The sequence below is a fragment of the Corapipo altera genome, unplaced genomic scaffold (genome assembly GCF_003945725.1).
Source record: "Corapipo altera isolate COAL_440 unplaced genomic scaffold, ASM394572v1 46, whole genome shotgun sequence".
In the NCBI taxonomy this organism is placed as follows: domain Eukaryota; kingdom Metazoa; phylum Chordata; class Aves; order Passeriformes; family Pipridae; genus Corapipo; species Corapipo altera.
In genome coordinates, this window is record NW_020884883.1 from 8,380,831 (window position 1) to 8,401,376 (window position 20,546).

General features: G+C 38.5%; 1 protein-coding gene across 2 annotated transcripts in view; it reads left to right on the forward strand.

Annotated features, from left to right (window-relative positions):
- Nucleotides 1-2,022: 2,022 nt before the first annotated feature.
- Nucleotides 2,023-20,546, forward strand: part of TAF1B (TATA-box binding protein associated factor, RNA polymerase I subunit B) — a 46,387-nt gene continuing 27,863 nt past the window's right edge. Inside the window, exons 1-8 of one of the 2 annotated variants that reach the window (XM_027641106.1) lie at nucleotides 2,023-2,101; nucleotides 2,799-2,897; nucleotides 3,386-3,473; nucleotides 5,276-5,373; nucleotides 5,643-5,738; nucleotides 6,341-6,473; nucleotides 9,762-9,918; nucleotides 16,182-16,281. In XM_027641106.1, the coding sequence (XP_027496907.1) occupies nucleotides 2,084-2,101; nucleotides 2,799-2,897; nucleotides 3,386-3,473; nucleotides 5,276-5,373; nucleotides 5,643-5,738; nucleotides 6,341-6,473; nucleotides 9,762-9,918; nucleotides 16,182-16,281 (789 nt within the window). In that variant the 5' untranslated portion in view covers nucleotides 2,023-2,083. Of the gene's footprint in view, nucleotides 2,102-2,342; nucleotides 2,604-2,798; nucleotides 2,898-3,385; nucleotides 3,474-5,275; nucleotides 5,374-5,642; nucleotides 5,739-6,340; nucleotides 6,474-9,761; nucleotides 9,919-16,181; nucleotides 16,282-20,546 lie in introns of those variants that run through there. The other variant, XM_027641105.1, reaches the window with a different exon arrangement.

The window sequence follows — 20,546 nt, forward strand, 5'->3', positions numbered from 1 at the left end:
AGAGCCTGGATACTAATAAGTAACTAGTAATATCAGTATCAGTCACTGTACAAGTTCTCTTCCAAAGTTTGCTACTTTTTCACATCTGTTTCACCTACATGGAAAATGCAACTCAGAAAAGCAGTGTGGGCTGTCCAAAAGCAGAGAGTAAGGGCTTGCCTGTTCAAAAACTTTATTGGCGCCTTGCACCAATATGCCTACAATTACATCAATACAGTTCCCTGTACAGTCACCCATCTTCTTCCCTTGTTTATCTGCAACTGCTGCCATTGAATATGAAGTGTTCAAGTTTTTACAAAATGGCAGTCCAATGATCACACTTTCTTTAATATTTTATTGACCAGCTGTAATTAGAAAACAGACTCCAAGGTCCTGCCTCATCAAAGTGGCACATCCAGGCTTAATTTAAACGAGTTCCTCAATTTAGTTAAATCCACTGAGCAGGCCTAATGCTGGCTCACAGCCTGGAGTCACACATGAGCACCGCTCTCAGCAGCCAAGCCCTATCTTTCGTACTGGAGCACAACTCTTCCTCTTTTATCGCAGATACAGATGCCCTGATATTTTTTCAAGGTAGTATTTCATCTTGGAAATTCATTAGAAATAGATCTAATGCCTTCTGTCACATGAAACAGCCTTGCTTTCCCAGAACAGTATTTCCACACAAAAAAAATATGGAAATTACAATCACAAGTAGGATCTGTTTCATCAAAGTATTAGCTACATTTCTGTGAGGTTGACAATCACCTTTTTAACATGGCAGGAATTACATGTGCAATTCTCTTTAAAGGGTGTTACAAATGTTCATCCCACACTGAAAAAAGATCACAGTTGGTATGAGTAATAACTTTTTTCTTGAACACAAATAGTTCCCCTCTAGCTCTGTACATATCCTCCAACATCAATGTAACCACAGCTGTCAAAGCAGCCTCACCTCTTTCTATGTATATTTTAGCTTTAATTTTTTCCCATGCTTTCACTTAGTGGACCTTTTTTTTTTTTTTTTTTTTTTAAAAGGTTCTAAACCTGTTCTCCAATTTTGTGGGCAAATTCACTGCAATAACAGATCTTGCTGTTTAGACATCTTTAAACATTATTATTAGTGTGCAAGAAATTAGAGACCTACATCAAGATCTGGAGGTTTGGGTGTTGTTTTTTAATTGAAAGTGAATTTCAGATCATAGTTTCCCTCATCAAGGATCTCCAAGCACTTTTACATAGTTAAATGAGTTCCTGTGGCCTCCTTTTGTACAGGCAGTAGTAATCTGTGTCCAACAGCCTCAGCTCAGCCTCAGTGGTCACCAGCCAAGTGTACCTGATCAGGGAGATGGAGGGGGAGGATGCAGGAGCTCAGCACAGAGGATGGTGGCGGGCTGGGAGGGCACATATAGTCTTAGTCTTAAACTGCACGTGATTGTAGTCTCTAACTGCGCCAGGGGAGGTTTAGGTTGGACATTAGGATGAATTTATTCATAGAGAGGGTGATTAGACATTGGAATGGGCTGCCCAGGGAGGTGGTGGAGTCACTGTCCCTGGAGGTGTTTAAGGAAAGACTGGACATGGCACTCAGTGCCACGGTTTACTTGATATGGTGGTGTTTGGTCATAGGTTGGACTTGATGATCTCAGAAGTCTTTTCCAACCCTTGAAGCAGCCAAGTCCCCTTCAAAGGTGAAGCACACATATCATAGAATCACAAAATGTTAAGAGGTCGAAAGAGTCTTTAAAGATCACCCAGCCCCAATTCCCCTGCCACGGGCAGAGACACCTCCCACTAGACCAGGTTGCTCAAAGCCCTATCCCACCTGGCCTTGGACATTTCCAGGGATGGGGCATCCACAACCTCCCTGGGCAACCTGTTCCGCTGCCTAAGCACCCTCACGGTAAAGAATTTCTTCCTTTTATCTAATGTCTAACACCTGTATCTACGTCCCCTCAGTGAAGCACCCACGTCCCCCCCGAGGTCCCCACGTCCGGCCGGGGCCCCGCGGCGCCCGGAACGCCAGCGCCGGGGACGCCGTTTCCAGACGGGCCGCAGTGGCGCGGAGCGCGGTTGTCATGGTGCGGGCCCGGGCGCGGCCGCCATGGAGGAGGAGGACACGGTGGGGCCGGGGTTCGCCGGGCCGGGGTTCGCCGGCGGGGCGCGGGCAGTGCTTCCCCGCCGGGCGTGCGGCGGCTGCGGGGGTAGTGGGGGAGGCGCCGGTGGGCGCTGCCTTCCCCGGCCCGGTCCTGCCCGGCCCTGCCCACAGCGGGGCCCGGCGGCGGCGGGCGAGGCCCTGCGCGGCCCCTCGGCGTTGGCCGGTGCTCGGTCCTGGCCGGGGATGGGCCCGGCGGAGCTGCCCGTCCCCAGCACGCACGTGTGGGGCGCCTCTGAAAACCACTTAGTTTTAATCTGTTGGTTTCCCTCTCTCCCGGCGCGTGCAGGCTTTCTTCGCATTTCCAGAAGTTTATTTTTCCTTTCACCTTCCGCTCTAGTTTTTGTCTCCGCTTTCATTTCTGATGTGTGGCTTTTATTTTTCTAAGCCACGCCACGTGTGTGCGAGGCGTGGATCACCATTCCCCTGATTTCTAATGCTTACACACGCACTTCTTAGTGCTTGCCAGGTAAAATTCTGTGTTTAGAGTTACCTGTGGCTGATAACAAAGGAGATGATCACTTGTTACCAACCAGAGCCAACACAAAAGGTGTAAATATTCTCTATGAATAATCCCAAAAGCTGTGCAGTAGCTGGTAATAGTGCCATTTTTTATACCCAAACACTTGTGAAACACTCTTGTGATTTTTTTTTTTTCTTTCAGAGAGATTTTAATGAACGCTGTGCCCAATGTTCAGAAGTGAACTGGGGTCTCACTGATGGAGGCAGATATTATTGCAGATCTTGCCACAATGTTACTGAGGTAAAAAGCTAAGTTACTGGCCTTGAAAAAGGTTTATTTTGATTGCTTCTTTCTGTATACTAAGAGAATGTTAGGTTTTTCTCCTTGACATAAGGAGTTGAAGGCAGTATTGTTATTCTTCCTTTTTCATGCTTTACTTGACACTAAGACTAATGTTCCTTGAAATCACAAAATTTGGAATGAGCCATCTTGGCCTGCTGTGTTGCTGTAGTCCTGTGATGCTCTCTGGATGCCTTAGAAGCGTTGCCTGGGTGTTGCTGCATTTTACTACAGTACAAATGTAGGCAAACTCTGGTGCACATCACCTGTATGGCTGTGATAGCAATTCTCTATTTTAGCAATTTCTGAATGAAGAGTTCAGAGTGTCCTGTCCTCTTCTTAGTTTAGGAAATTTGAATAAGTTCCTCCATTATGTTTTATGTGGTGGGGCAATCCATGGAAGTTAGACTTGGTGTATTTCTGGATGAGATAATACTCCTGTTTTGCAGAGAACTAGAGAAGTTGTAAACACTGATTTTATGACTAATTCAAGAGTCCAGACAATCTCTAAAGGTTCAAGAAAGCAGGAAAAAACTGGTATGTATGAGTTTCTGTCTGTATTTTGCATCAGTGGCTGTTCAGCCAGGGTTCACCTAGGCCATTATGTCTTTGATGGAGACCAAAAGCAGATAGCTAGGAAAGACTGTGGGAGTGGAAACAAAACACACCCCCTAGATGCTGCTATAACCTTCAGCAATCACTTTTGGTGACTTCCTGAGCCACAGGTGACCTCTGCGAGCCCAGTGGTGTTTTGGTTTTTTTTGATTGAAGTGAGCTATGTGTTACGTGTTGCTGCTTTGATTCGTGGAAGTAAATACTCGCTGAAGATACTGGTGGCGTGCATTCAGGTGTGGTGATCTCTTTGTTCCTTCCTTGTGATGGCTATCACAAAACCAGAGAAGTTGTTTGTCTTGGTGAGGTATGACGGTGGTCCAGCTCTTAGAGAGTTTCAGACTGGCTTGTGTTAAAGGTACTTGTCCCTGTAACCTGCACAAAACTACATAGAAGAGTTTTCATGGAGTTCCAGTAGCTGAACCAGTATTACATCCTTCATCCAGAGTCACTTTTATACTTTCATGATTCAGAAGAATACTGCTCATTATGTATGAGGATCTGTACCATAAGAATATCATGGTGAGGCTGTTGCTGGAGGTGTGTGTGTGTGTTCTGTGATGACTGGATAGATCTCTTACTGTTGTGGCCACTTTCAGAAATAAAGCTGCATTACAATACCAAATGAAGCATGGGGTTATCCTTGTCTCTGATGTCCTGATCTACCATTGCTCTGCTGCAGTGGTAGTGGATTGCTACATTCCTTTGAACACCTCTACTTGTCCTTATCCTATGTAGCTCCTAAAGCCTGGGCCATGTACTCAGCACTTCATGCTTTTTGTTTCTCCTGTTAGGAAGGTCATTAATTGACCCCCAGGCTTCTGCAGAAAGAAATCCTTACCTTCACACAGTCCCTTCTGTGAGTGCAGTCATGTTACACTATGTTTTCAGGCATTTATAGGAGTAAGCTGTATCTGTGGGTAACAGTTAAAGCCAGCATCACTGAAGCAGAGCAGAAGCTTTGAGCAGATAACCTATAAGATGGCAAGAGGCAAGGTGTGATTGGGAGGAAAGGTAATGAAGAACAGGTGTGGGGGGAATGAAAAGAGTGTTGAGAAATGCAGAGAAAATTTCTAAAACTGAAAGCTTGTGGAAGAGACTAGTAGTAAACAGAGAGAGGTAAGGGTGAAAAGTAGATGTAATGCAGCCTGAAGAAATAGAGAATCGACTGGAGCAGGCCCACTCCTTATGAAATTCATGTTGTGCTGAGATTTGCTAGAACCTCAGAATATCTGAGAAAGTTTCTTTCGTTTAAACTTGTATGATTCTGTGGGAGAGAATGGTGAAGCACGTGATGGTTTGGTTGTTTTTTGCCTGACTCACTACTGTAACGTTCCAGGTTTCTGTGCCAAGGATGGGAAAGAAATGTTCATATTTCATTTTTTAATGGCAGATTCTTAGTTATTTTAAAACTGGTCATGTAACAATGCTCCACTGAATTACAAATCCCACACTAGATGTTATAGTGAAATACATTATTCTTGGGAAACGTGTGGAGAACAGTACTTGTTCAGTAACTTTTCTTCTTTTAAGGCTGTGAATAAGTGGAAGTTAATGGAGTATTCAGTGTAGCTGGTCTGTGCACTAGGATCTGAAAGTCTTAAACAGAGAGACTTGTCTTTGTCCTGGTACCAAAGGAACAATGTTAAGTGGAAATAAGTGCGCATAAGGTTAAAGAAACCCAAACCAGTGCAAACAAACAGAAACCCCCTTCTTTTCCCCCTTAGATAGAGTCTGTGAATGGTATGTTTGTGAAGGCTTTCAACTTATACTCAAGAAACAAGCTGAAGCTTTAGAAGCATTAGGAGTATGTCCACAAATGAAGGTATGTAGGTGTCAGTGAGTTGTGTTACAGAAGGTGTTATTTTAACAAATTTTAATTTTTAAAATGACTCAACTCCCTCTTTAAAAACATTGACCATATAAAATCAAATTTTGTATCTCTGGTAATTTTAAAAAATATTTTATAAATCACAGTTAGTAAAATTAGAGATGGAATATTACTCAGATTCCTGAGTTAGAAATTACACTCTGTTCTCTCAGCAATTAATGGTCTTGTAAACATTGTACTAATCATCCATTTGTATTTATAAGGATGAAGTTCTGTACAATTTTTGGAGGTGTTACCTTCAGAAGAGCAAACAGGCATATTGCAACAGACCAGCTGGGGAAACTGTCAAAGCATTATCAGTAAGTGAAAGCTCAAATCCCTTGAGATGTTTGATATCTTTTTAAAGCAACAACAGAAACATTCTTTGTTCAAGATATGTGGCTGGTAATAATGTCATTTCATTATGAGGGATGTCATCTGAACAGGGTTCCACATGTCTATTTTGTTATTTCTGGGGGGTTTTTTACCTATTTCAAGAGATAAATACTTCTGTGAGTATTTAAAACTGCTTGTTTAAAAATATTGCTTTGTCTTGACATAGAAAATCAGTAGATAGAAATCACCATGCAAAATGCATCAGCAGCTACAATCGTGTCCTGCCTGCTCCCTTAAAGTTACTTATTTCATCAAGCTTTGATTCTATATGCTGCCAACTTTCTGGTCGTTGTGGCAGATTGAAATGTATTCACTACAAGTCTTTTAATATTGAGAAATCCTCTAAAAATACTTTTTTCCCCATGATTTCTTCATGTACTGTTGATTTATAGAGAAAGTAAAAATGTGAACAGTTTGGGTTTTAACTTTTACTGTTGATTTTGTGTCTGTCCTGCTTTATGTTGTTTGTTAAGACTGAAACAGTAACTAACAGTAGCTAATACAAATATGTATTTACAAAAAACAGGTACGTGAGAGCAGTACTGATGTGGACAGTGAACCAGAAAGACCCAGCCTTCTGCACTTGCTGTCCCTCTCTGAAAGTGAGGGGGATCTGCAGACTGACTGCAGCTTTGCCTCGTCCATGAGCAAGGTTTCAGGTAGGAGCAGTGAACTGAACCATCTAGAAACCAGTTTTTCTGTAGTTTTTAAATATAAATAAATATAAAATGTATTTGTGCACAGTGAATTGGAGGAACTGGTTGGAAGATGTAAAGTTTTCAGTCCTGTTTGACACTGCAGTACTTTATATTCTAGCAGAAATGGAAGACTTCCCCCCTCAACCCCCACTCTAGAAGATGAAAGTTGAACGGGACCTGTAAATACAATGAGAAATGCAGAAGGAAGTTCTGTTTTATAACAAGTTTGCTCCATGCCTCCTGTTTGGATTGGGAAAAAGTTGCTATTTTATCTGCAAAGCTAAATGTTTACAAACACAGCAGCTTTGAAGAGTAAGCACTTGTTTAGCCAGTACCAGAACTGTCAGTCATGACTTTGATGTTAAAAAACATGAGTTTGTTCTTTGAGGGGGGTATTTTTTTCCATCCTATAGATATATTTAGCTTTTTAATTTTTTTTCTTTAAAGTATTTTGGTACTTCTGTATCTTTTGTCTCTGCATTCTTTTTACTAATTTCCCTATAACCCCTTCTCTGAAAAGTCATATTTTAGTGTTCCGTGAGTTTCTGCTTTCTGCTTGCAATACCAGCTTGAAAATATTTGCAGAATGATAAACTTTTAAATTCAACTGTTATAGAAAATTGGACTGTTTGGTGCTACTGAGTAAGTGTAATGCCAGACAGTGCTGCAATATCCAATACTGGAAGTACATTTCAAGGCCCATTTGAAAGCTTTGCTTGCATTTTAAATTCCTGAGGTTTTATTTTTTGCTTTATTCTTCGCTTGCCTTTTCCTTCATCTGTCTCAGTGTTTCTTATTTCCATGTTATGTACTACCCTCTTTATGTCCCATTTCTGTTCTTCTGTGATATTGCCTGTCTGCCCTCAGAAGAATGCAGTCCTGTTATTTTGTGCTTTTCTCTTTATTTTGTAAAATCCAGAAATGGTAATAGAATGAGAAATGTGATCAGAAGCAATTAGAAAAATAAATGCATTTTAGAAAATCCAAACAGAAATAGGGAGGGGGGCAAAGGTGCAAAAATGGTGACGCAAATTTTTATGAATATTATTCAAGTACTTTCACCCTTAGATGTTAAAATGACAACATTTTCAGGTAAAGAGCCACTGTATGTTTGTACATGTAGAATCTTGGGTGTTACACAAATATAATATGAAGAGGAAAGAACTGAGTGAAGATTTTCTAGTGAAAATATTCCCTTGAATTTTCTTCCCCTTTTTGATGTCTAGAGGAACTCCTTTCTTCCTTGGTACTTGTGCCTTTTATAGTTATGTTTGTTAGAGTTTTAGAACAGCTAGGTAATCCTAAATAGCTATAATTTTTCATGTTATTGGTTTATTGTTTCAGAAGTTGAATTCAACTTCCAGTAGTCATCAATTTCACTATATTAACTTGAAATTAATTAAGAGTTCAATGACACTAAAAGTAAATTTTTGTGAAATTAGACAAACATAGAAACATTTTTGTATATTGAAGTTTTTACACAAGTAATAGTAAGTGTGCTCTAGTCTATTGTAAACTCTTGTGAAGGTTCATAAATTTGCTCTTCAGTGCCATTTTTGCTGAGCTGTTATTGCCACAAACTAGAAACCTCAACACTCTTCTTTGCCTAAGAGGCTTGTCCAGACGGCAAGCATTGTTTTTGTTATTTTTTCTGCAGGTTTAATAGCAAATTCCACTGAATATGGCATTGAGATACTGCTGGAGAAGCCTATAAAAACTCTTAAATTATTAGCTGTGTGTAACTGTGTGTTGTCATGCCTTGCATAAGCTAGAGGAAATAAAAGGAAATGGTGTGCCGTCATTAAGGCCACGAATATAATGAGGATTATTTTAAATTGAATTGAATGTGAAATTAATAACGAAGCTGCCTTCGAGGACAGGCATCCCTGTGAAAGGTGAAGCCGTTGACTACAAGGATTAAACCGATGTTCCTGCTTTTGTTCTCTGACGTACCTGTGTGTGAGAGCCACACAGGTTACTCTACTCTGTCCCGGGTGTGTTGGAGCCGGCTCTGTTACCTGCCCACAGCACTGCCGGCTCGGGAGCCGGTAGGTGGCATCCCAGCCCAGCCCTGCCGATGGAAGTGCTGTTGGCGGTGTCCTCCTCCCGCGTATCAGCGGGCTGGACCTCCACCGCTGCCCCCTCGCAGGCGTGGCTGTCGCCTGCCGGTGTAACCTCAGAGCTGCCAAGCTCTGTGCAGTTCCAAACTGTTCTGTGCAGGCTGCTTGCCATGGCCCTGCAGCTCCCAGCTGGGGAGCTGTGCATCCAGCTCTCACTGTTCCTGTCTGAACCAGTGAACAGTCTGTGGGGAAACACAGAGAGAAAAATCTCTGCAGAGTCAATGCTGGATTTTGTGATGGTTTGCTTTAAATGCATTTTCCTTCATCCTGGCTGGGTCATGATGTAGGGAAGAGAAGCTTTTTTTTAAATTATTTGTCTGAAAAGATTCGTAACTCATAAATCATGCTACTAAATTAAATTTTCTCTTTGCTGTTCCTCTTAGTTTTTAGTGATTCATCTCAGTAAGGAAGTAGGGAGGTTTGGTTGTTTATTTGTTTGGGGTTTTTCCACCCTCTTCACCATTTGCTACATTCTTTTTTAAAGTTGTTTCTTTGACATTGAATTTAAATACAGTTTTTAAAAGAACACCTGTGTTTCCACAGTTAGAGATTATAGGGCAGACCTTAACATCAGTAAAATTTCTGCAATGTAAATGACGTTTTCGTTCAAGTCCTGGCTGTGCTGAAGTTTAAAACTGTGTTTTAATCCTCAACTGGGAGTCACTGATTAAAGTACATCAAATTTTCCCTTGTTTCCTCACTGTTCCCTTATCTCTCAAATGGAAAATAGTATTTCCAGCTCATAAGTAATGTTATTTATATGTTGTATAGGAGTTAATGTCCTTCCAGACATCCAGGTTTAAGTATAGTTCCCAACAAAAGGTCTGTTTTGATGGGTACCATAGGGAGTTCTGTCTTTTCATGTGATCTGGTGTCTTAATCAATTGAATTAGCAGTTTATGAAATAGATTGTTATTACATGTCATGGTAGATGAGTAAATTAGAGTTAAACTGTTTAGTAGAAAAGTACACAGCCAACCAAACTACTCTGTGTAATTATTTCAGAATGTTACTGGTTGTTGAACAAGGGTCCTTGTTATGTTCATTTATCTTGTTTTCTGTATACCATGGATCATGTGTCTATCATATCAATTACTTTTTTCCTCTTCTGTTTTTACATAAACCCAAGAAAGCACCTCTATATACTCTGGATCAGTAGATGGCAGCTTGTATTTAATGAAGAACCAAAAGGAGAAACTGAAGATGACAATGCCAATGACCCTTTCATTTTGTTACATGGCGTTACTCTGGTTGAGAGAACCGATTACGTTGTCTGAGCTCTTAAGGTATGAATAGTCTCTAGTGAAGAATTTTTGCCTTTATAAATAACAATTTTTTAAGAAATTAGATCTGTTACCCTCTTACTAATTTGCTCAGTAATAGTGAGAAGTTCTCTATATTTAATTGTCTTATCTTTCATTTGACATAACAATTTGTGCAGCTGCTCTTGGAGGAGGTTCTTCTCTGTCAGTTGCAATGAATTTCAAAGACCTGTAAGGATGAAGGTTTTGGAGCTAAAGAAGCTTTTTATCCTTCTCCAAAATTTCATAAGGTTCACTGGAGGTCTGTATGACACTTTTGTGATACTTGCTGTTGTCAGCATGTCAGATATAAATGAGTAAACATTCTCCAGGACTTACATCAGTGTCGTCATATAAACAATACCAGCATTATATAGTGATCTGAAAGGTAGCAAAGTTGCTTCATGCAATGAAGTTGGGCACAGAAATTAATATAGGAAGTTCGTTTTGTCTTCGTATCTTTGTATCTGTAATTATGAGAGTTCAGAATAATACACCTTTTAATATAGTAGAAATAAATTGTTCTAATAATAGGGTTTGATGCTAAATGGAGACTGTCAAGCTCTTGCTGACAATGCAGTTCCCTTCTCTCCCCTACTATGAGGCTATGAACACATTCCTTATTTACTTCAGGAATAAAAATTAGTTCATCAACTCTTCTTGATGGCAATAAATATTTTAAATCAGGCCCAAATAGTTTAAGTTCAGGAATTCCTAGATTTTCATTGGAAGACCTTTCATATACTGATACTCCTTTTAAAATGACTTTTGAAATATTGGGTGTTTCTGAAATACAGGTGAAAAAGCACTACTTTGCCAAAATTTAAGGAACAGAAATACTCAAGTAACTACATTGGCAAATCAGATTGAAAACTCAGATAAAATAAAGGAAAAACTGATTCAAATTTCAGTTGATATGGTGGATTTCAGCTCTTTAATTTTTATTTTTTAAATATGTAACCTGTGAGTTAAAAGGGAAGGCAATGAGTACGTCATTCCCCACCTGTGGTGCTTATAACTGATGTAGCTGCTGAAAGCATAGTGAATGCAAGGGAGGTTTTACCTTAGAGCCATTGTGGCCTCTCTCCCCTGGAGTGCCTGTTCCACTTCCCAAGAAGGGTGGGTTTTGAAGGATGCTCTTTTGCAAGTACTTTTGAAAAAGGGGAGGTTTGTATGTCTTGAAGTACAGTAGTTGGTACTAGGTAATTAATTTCTATGCAAAACAGTTTAACCCTTTGATTTTACTTTAAGGGTGGCCGTGTCCTTCATTGGCCAGAATTGCACAAGCCATTGTGTATTTGCAGAATTGGATATGTTGTTGTATAAAAGATGCTTGTAAAATTTTCAGTAAAATGCTGTAGTATTCAGAATTCAAACTAGCACTCTGCAATACAGAAGCGTTTATTGAGTAGATTAAGATCTAGTAGAACTCAAAAGTGGTTTTCAATAACAAGATTTATTACTGGCTACTGTCTTCCAAAGGAAATTCTGTACGAGTCACAACTCCCATAGCATGCTCTGTAATTTTGTCAATGATTAGAAAATAAATAATGTAAAACCTGTCTGATAATGTTTGCATATGACAAAAATCCGAGTAGTAAAATGCAATTACTGGGACAGAGCAGTTGTTTCACACTAAGCAATTATTAATTACCCATTTGGAGAGAAAAATAAATAGTTAAGTATCTCTTCTTTGGTTATTGTATCTTGGAAATTTTATCTGGAAGCACTGTTGGGTTATACCAGGCAAAGACATCCTCACAAGTTCCTGTCTTAGTACAATGGTGTGGTTGGAAAAGAAACCCTACCAAACAACAACTGTCAAAGTTTGTTTGCATATGAATGGTATATTGTTGTATTTAGCACTTTAAAAACTGGCAGCTACAGAAAAGATCCAGGAAAATGGTTCAGAACCTGCAGAACATCCTTTGGACCGAGATCCTGAAGAGGTGAGCACACTTACATGAAAGGATTTAGAGAAAACATGAAGCAGTAAAAAAAGCTGGAAGAGATAAAAAAAATCAAGTACCAAATATAGCACAGAAGGGCATAATCTGAAATGAATAATTGGAAATGGAAATAAGATGATTTGAATGAGACGATACCATTTAATTAGATACAATGTATGTGTGTAAAATGGAGTAAATCATAATGAATCAGTGACTTTAAATGCACTGAACATACAAACTGAATTAAGCACAGAAAATGACGTTTAAAAGAATGTCATTTGTATTGCAAAGTTTTACCATGATACGATAGTTGTATAAGACTGTAATTACGTTATCATGCTTCCCTCCCTACCCTTAAGGTCTTTGCCTTTCAACAGGTTTGATGAAGAAGGGGAAAGAATTTTAAATTGCATGAACTACCATAAAATACTTATTTTCTTACTTCTGAATATTTAAGTTTAAAAAAATCAGACAATGTTCACATTTTTGCATGCATTAAGATACACAGATCAAAATAACGACAGACTAAAGATGAAAATTATTCAGAGAAAACATTAAGTATTCAGCATTACCTTTTAAGTCTTTGTAGGCAAATTGTTTTATTTAAACCAACTGAATTAGAGTTCTGTTTAAAGTTCTGCTTTGTTTTTTCCTCAGTTTGGTTTTCTCTGTACCCTGAAGTCAGCTGACTACCACTCCTCCCTTGTGATACATACTTAGGCACTATGGTGGGGCAATCTGCCAGCTTTTAAAGGATTTACAACACCAAAAATATACTCCTCCTTGCTACTTGACACACGTAGCAGAAAAACACTACAATTACTTCCTCTGGAAGGAACATTTTGGTTTAAAAATAACCTTCTTCTCAAGCCTATGCTACACATTAAATCCTTTTCCATTGTGAATAGTCTCACGGTGTTCCATGAGAGGTATATTATTTATCTAAATAATAAAATAGTTGAGTTCTGGACAAAGTTTCAAGATACTAGACTTTGAGATTCTGAGAAATAATGCCTTTCAAATAAGGTTATACCTAGTTGTGCTGGCAGGACTGAACTTGTAATCAGTTTGTGGCATTACTGTGTGGCTTTAACAGATGCATCATTTCCTTGGAGCACGCTGAGGCCCTAGGATTATTTTCATACTTGGACCTTACTAATGTACATTGCTGTTGTAATTAAGAGAACATGGCCTGTGTACTGTATGTGCCAGTCACATTTTCAAGCACTTTCCTGACAACATAGTCTTGCAGGTGTTTTGTCAATCTCTCTGTTAAATGGGAGGTTTGGAGGAACCGCAGACAGAAGAAACTGTTCTGAAGTGCTATTCCAAATCTGGACTTTTGGATTAAGTGTTAAAAACTTGATAAGCAGCACATTGTATTCATAGCAGGCTTTTTATGCTGTAATTTTAGAATGTAAAAGCAGCTCTTAACCTGAGAGAAAAGAGCATTCTTTTTTATTGAGACAGTAATTTCAAGCTAGAAAATATGTCATTATTTTTTAAACAGTTGCGGTGCTTTGACTTGGTACAGCCAAGTTAGTGAAAACTTTTTTAAAAAAGACATTTTGATGGACATTGGTTGTCTCTTGCAGCAGAAGGATGTGGTTCCAGCATCAGTTTAAACTGCTCCAAATTTCTGTTGCTGTGGTCCTGCATAAACATTCTTGTTCTTTCTCTTGCCCTAGTAGTAGCATTTATCCAATGGAGGGTTTAGTAATTGAAAGAAGAAGATCTGTACAAAATTTATTTTGTAAAAGTTTAACTGGACATTTTTAGTGCAGGTTAATGTGCTTCATTGCAGTCTCTTTCTGCCTATATGCAGTAATGTTCCTGCAGTCAGCTGAGTCTGGGTATCTATCTGGTTGGAGTCAAACCCTGGAAGAGACTGATTCTCCATCTGATCCTCTGAGAAGTCACACAAGTGCTTTTGTCAGCAGGGAGGAGTGTGTGGCAGGGGATTGAAGGGAGGGTGGGATTTCCTATTTCAGAGGCAGCAAGCTGTTGGGGTGGTTTGGCTGCATCAGCACTACACCACACCCGAGGGAAGGTCCTGATAGTCTGTCCTCCTCAAGCTTCTGCTGTGCTGGCTCGGAAGGTTGCTGCTCTCTGGTTCCAGCTCTTCAGGTCTAATGGTGTGATTGTGCCTTAACTCGACTCAGCCAGAGCTTATCAGCTGAGCCAGTAATGGGGCACCCAGCTGAGCCAGTAATGGGGCACCGCTGAAAGAGGACAATCTTGCTTCTTTTTGTTCTCCTGCCTGTGTGATGCATCCCCTTCCCTCAGCCAACTCTTTCACTCGTGGAACCATCTGTGAGCCTCCTCAGTTCTTTAGATGATGGGAAAGAAACCCTTTCAGGCAACAGAGTAATGGGTGGTTTTCTGCTGCTGTTGTGATTACATTTGGGGAAGAGGATGAGGAGCAACAGGAGTACACACAGCCAGATCACCAGGAGGGAAGTCCTGCTAGTTATGTTGAGATTTTAGGTTGCCTCAATCAATTTTGTGAAACCATACCTCAAGCTTATGTTCTTCAATTTAGTGTGAGTGACTCAAATGAGCTGAGAAACTGATGTGCAAGCTGCTCAGCAGGTCAGGTGGGATGGCGAGGGCAAGTGACTGGGGATAGATTTGCCAGATGGCCTCACTGACCACGTGGGCCAGTGCACAACTCTACTTGGAGTGGGAAACACTAATACTGGTTGAGGAAAGCTACTGAAATTTCATTAGCAAAATGTTCATCACACAATTTTATTAGAAAGGATTGTGCAGCAACTTTTACCTCTTCATTTAAGAGATCAATACACAAAGTCTTGGAATAAAAACTATTGGGAACTGTGATTTTTCATATTGCTCTTGTTTTTCAGAAACTACTATAAACAACGGGTTAATTCTGAGACAGAGTTTTGATTATCACAGAATCAACTAGGTTGGAAAAGACCTCTGAGATCGAGTCCAACCTTTGACCTAACACCACCTTGTCTACACTTTTTATTTTAATCTTGTTTTTAATTAATTTTTTCAATTAAACTGAAAATTCAGATAAGTGCTTAAAAAAAATAGAATATAACTGTAAACTTTGCAGTAACTAGCTTTTAAATAGAATTTTAGTCAACTTCAATAGATACACACTAGGTGGAACAATTAGTGATGAGGGCACTGGACTGAGAGAGGGCAGATGAACTTATGAATTGCTGTAGGCTCAGGAGGGACATGAAATATTTGTAGACCAAGAAGTTACTAATCTGTGTAGTGAGATCAGAGAGGTCCTGTGCAGATAACACAGTCAGCAGGAGAGAAAATAGTTTTCAGTTGCTTAAGATTATTTAAAGAAGAGTCTTCTCTGTTTGTAATGTTAAATTCTACAAGTTTTATGTACTCATAACAAAATTAGGTTGCAGAAGAGGAGACAGGAAGGCATTTCCATCTTAGTCCTATGGGAGGCTACCAGCGTGCTTTACTGTGGAATGAGTGTGTTCCCTTATGAGGGTCTGTGCTGTTCTCTGCTTGCTTTGCTTGTTGTGGATGTCTGCTAAGATTCTAGATAAGAGCAAGGGTTTGGTGTGGAGGTGGCTTTTTATTGATATGTGCTGTTGAGTCCCATTTTTTATATATATGTATATATATGAAAAAATTAAGAAAAATCAAATAATACTGTCAACCACTTACCAAAGCCAATTTTTAACAAAAAAATACGTTACTTGAGTGCAAATAAAAGTTAAACTATATTGATTTATTAGTATAGGAGACCATTTCTATTCATTCCTGAATAATACTTTTTTTTTAAATCATCATACAGATGTAATTAATGTGGATTCAGTTCTATGTATTTGCTCATCATTCTGTGACTTTCCTCCCTATCACATTACCTGATTCAAACTCCTCCAGCAGAAAGTGTGTGTTTTTTTCAAAGTAAAATTTACTTAAGGCTTTAGAAATTTGAAAAAAATAAATTCCATACCATTCAAAGGAGGCTTAAAGCAGTTTCACAAAAATGCAGTAGCTGAAGAATGTGCAGAATAAACTCGATGTAAGGATGTTGATTGTATGCTTACTGCCATAACGTTATCATTTGTCAGTCATATCTGAGCTGGAACTTAAAAACCTGTTAAATGATTGAACTGATTTTTGTTCTGTGGAGCATTTAGGGGTGTGTAACTTCATATTGAATTGCTTAGGCAGCATAATACTGATGTTATTTCAAATCAGAAGTTAATTTGTACATTAATTTTATAATAAACCTATGCATTTATCATCCTAAATACTTTCTTGATTTGGTCTTCATTTTTTTTAATGCAGGTTTGTTGTTGAAGGTCATATTCCATATCTGAATGTTTTTCAGCATTTTCCGGAGAAGATGAAATTATGTGGACTTGATCTTAAGATCTTTTGTGTAGAGGTAATTTTTTTCTTAAAGGGAAAGATTAAAAAAAAAATCAACCAAAACCTAGTTATTTTGTGGCATTTTAGTTCTTTTGTTCACTGTACTAATAAACTGATTAAATCTATTGTTATGTAGTAGGGTTCATGTTTCACAGTGTTGGAGCCTGTGTAGAAACCAGTGCACTCTGTGACTCTTAAGTGCTTTAATCTTTAACCAGTCTTATTAAGCTGATTACCTAAGTTAAAATAAAATCAATAAGTGCTTGTGGAGAAGAAGGTATTTGGAATTGCTCTTGAAATACTCAGAAATAGGATTTGGCTTGACATCTAAGGGCAATATATTATCCTTTTCGGATAATATATTATATTATGCTTATTTAAGTTATCTTTCGAATTTGTAATTCCATATTCTTTTCATAAAATACGGTTTAGGTGCTATCTCTTGTTCTGTTTCTTGCTGTACTAGTTGAAATATACCAAGCCTAAAATCTACATAAGGGCTTACAACCCTTTTAGGAGCTCAATAGTGATGGACAAGTCTTGAGTGAAATGTAAATTTCCCTTATTTAAGATTATTATATATTGTGGTAACAGTTGCCCAATGGTGTTTGTGACACAGATAAAAAAGATTTATTATGGATTTTTGAAGTGTGCAAACAAAATCTTAGCTTTTAAGAGCAGAAAGCAGCAATTCTGCTGACAGGAGAAGCTGAGTTTTACTCTGCTATAATGGTTTTGTAGCCCAAACCCTCGATAATGATGTTGCAAGTAGCATTACCATTCTCCAATATATTGCTTATATTCAGCAGGTCATGAGTTGTTCAGGAGCTGTAGCTTCAGAAGTTGTAGCATTTATATTTTTGTTTTTATACCACTGCTTTCTTGTTTAGATAAATGAGAATTATGACCTCAACTTTTAAAAATGAGAGGATCAATTTAATATAAAACCTCTTGATTTCTTTTTCTGTCTTAGATATTTCCTTAAAAGAAAAGATATGTTAGGTTCTAATATGGGTGTAACCTTTTTTTTAAAGCCTTTTAAATTCTCGTTCTCTCTGTCCTTCTTTGCCTCCATCCTTTGGATGTGTTTTTGTCTTATGAATTGCAACTGTAAAGCTTGTACCATATGCCAAAGTGGGAGATCTTGTTTGCAGAGAGGAGGTGACAGTTGCCCTTGGATAATCTTACTACTTTCGAGATAGAGGTGCACCCCTCACTTCCAAAGTATAGGTAGATATGGATGCTAATCAAGAAATCTCTTAACTTTGTTTTCATTGAGATACATGGGTAAAGTTCTGTAAGCTTACTGTACCATTTGTTTTCCAGCCTCTCCAGTGTCATTGTGGCTTCCTCTTTTTAGGAATATCTGCTCCTACTTTACTCTCAATGCTACTTTAGTAATACCTCCTCAGGTTTATTTAATTTTAATGGGTTTTTTACTACATCATTGGGCTGATAATTGCAAAAACCTTGCTAGCTCTTTCCTACATCGTATGTTTCTCACTGTAGCACTGAGATTACCCATGGCTTACTGTATCTAGTTTTGACTTCTGAGTTTTGAGAAGTACAAGAGATGAGGTTATTGTCCTGGAGCAGGAAGTGAGATTGTGTATTACTCCATCCTGAAAATACAGCCTGCATTCTTTTCTCCTTTGTGTTATGTATAGAATATTTTATAGACAATTATCTTAAAGAGGTTTATGATATTAAGGCCATTATAACCAGGCAGGTAGGTTGCCCTAGTGCCATTATTTGTTGTGCTTCAAGTCTGGTGAATATAAGCTGCAAGCATGTTCCAAAATTCTGATAACTGACAGGACTGTTCCATATGTCTTCTTTTTTATTTTGAACAGGTGTTTAGTGCGTTAAATTGTGTCCTGTGCAGCCCAAATTTGATGAAGAAGTAATTATATTGTAGTAGCTTGAAGGATTTGAAGTCATTTTCAGTATCATTTTATCAGTTAAGTGCAGATGAAGCCTAACTTGATAAGACTTACCTTGTAGAAAAATATTCTTAGTGGCTTAAAGATTTTTTTTCAGTAACAATTTCCCACATACCCAAAATATGCTGAATTTGTAAAAGGTTGAAGTTGTTATAGATTTTAGAAAAATAAATGCAACATTATTACAACATCTACTTTCTATGTAGTGACATGTTTATATATACATGCACAAGGGGTTTTTATATCTTGTCATTTATTAGTAGTATTTAATGTACAAAGACTGTGACTAGTCTCAGGCTTCCCAGCTGTAATGAACTTCTGTGCTGTGTAACTTAGGAATAGAGTCTGTATCACTGACCATTTTTCCCTGTCCAGCATACTCTTTAGGAATTAGAGGTGATTACAGTGTCTGCTGTGCAAGGAGAGGCTGAGAGAGCTGGTTTTTTTATCACTGAGAAGAGAAGGCTGGGGGGCATTTCAGTAATTTCAGTAATACCTGTCAGGGAGGAGTGGGGATGGAGTCAGGCTCTCTTGGTGGTGCACAGTGGAAGGACAGGAGTCAACGGGCACAAAATGTAACACAGAAAATTCCATTTAAATACTAAAGTGTTTTACTGTAAGGATGACTGAATGCTGGAACAGGTGACCCTGAACCACTGTGGGGTGCACAAAACCTGATGGGACACAGTCCTGAGCATGTTACTGTAGTTGACACTGCTCTGAGCAGATGCATTAGACTCTGTGTAATCTTGGGGTGTCCCTTCCAACCTCAGGTATGCCTTGTATTCTATTTCACATTTTCAGTGTAGGTGGCAGATAGGCCCTTCATATTTTAGTAATGGAACAGCTTATAAGAAGGGCATAATTCTTCGTTCTGCTCAAACTGAACTTTATTTAAAATACCTGCCACAAAGGTTGTGGGCACTGCTGTCCAGAAGTCTGGGAGCTCTGGCATGACCGTCTCATAAGTAAAGAGAAAAGGAGCCTCCAGCTCTCCTCATCATCTTTATCATGATGCATAACTATTAGACAGGTGTCAGGTCCTAGCTGGAGCTAAGTACTACCTCACAAGTATTTTAGGAAGGATAAAAGTACTTTATAGAAGATCTTTGTGTAAAATGAGTTGTTTATCTTTCCATTGCTTCAAGTCTCTTTTCTAAGCTTTTACTTATTATCATCCTATTTATTCTTTCCTCTGTTAAGATCATGTGTATGTTAGAAGTTAGCCTTTGGAAAATGGATTTTACCTAATGCATAGTTAGAGGGTTCACAGGGCAAACAGCAGCAGTAACAAGATGCTCCTACTTAGTTCAGAAGTTCTAACTTGCCACTACAGGAGAGGAAACACAAAATTTCCTTTTTCTTAAACAAGTATTCTTATTCCATTTGATTAAAACTTTGTTTATGTATCAAGAAAGAATAAGATACTTAAGGTTTTGGTTTTGTTCTGTGCAGGAGGTCAAGAGGGTTTTTTTGCTGTTTTGCAATTTGTTTAACTACAGTAAATCTCTGCTTTGAGATGCACTGGCTTGTGCCAGTAACCAGTATGTCTTTGATAAGCGCAATCATCTTTTCTCTTCTAGGTATAAGTTTCCTTTTTAATGTACAGGATATCTATTTCCTTCAAAACCCATTAGTGTAGGAGTTAAAACGTGTTTGTAAGTCAGTACTAGTATTTGTAAAAGTCAGTGAATAATTTGCTTTCAGCTTGTTTTATTTTATTGATACCATTTGTCCTACACTGGAGCTACACACAAATTCCCTCTTCCATTTCTACTTGAAGTAGGGATACATCCTTAAGATACACATCCTCAAGATACACATCCTCTATTTTGCTTTTAGGGTTTCATCTTTATCCTCATACAAAATTGATTAAAGCATCCCTTTTCTTTTAAACTAGCAACAGCTTGTCCTTGCCAGATCTGTCTGGCCTTACATTTTTGACTCAGGACTGTTTACCAAATTACCTTTGATGTAATTATTTTGTTTGTGCTTTAAAGTTGATTGTCTTTTCCTGTCTCAAATTTACCTTTAGATTTCATTATTTTTTATAAAACTCCTTACTTTTTGGTGTATTTTACCTTTAATGGATTGTAAATGGATTTTTTAGTCCAGAAGTACTTTTTGATTTTGATTCTCACATCCTTCACACACACACAAATTTAAATCTACATGTATATATGGGTAAGCAGGTCACTCCCATGGCTATTGGGCAACATGATTTACTGAAGTATTGAAGATAACAAACACGTCACCTTGGAGTATGTGCTGTGTGCAACAGGATAGGTGTAGTCTTATAAGAATCTTTCAGATCCTGTTCTAAGGAGCTTTGGGAATG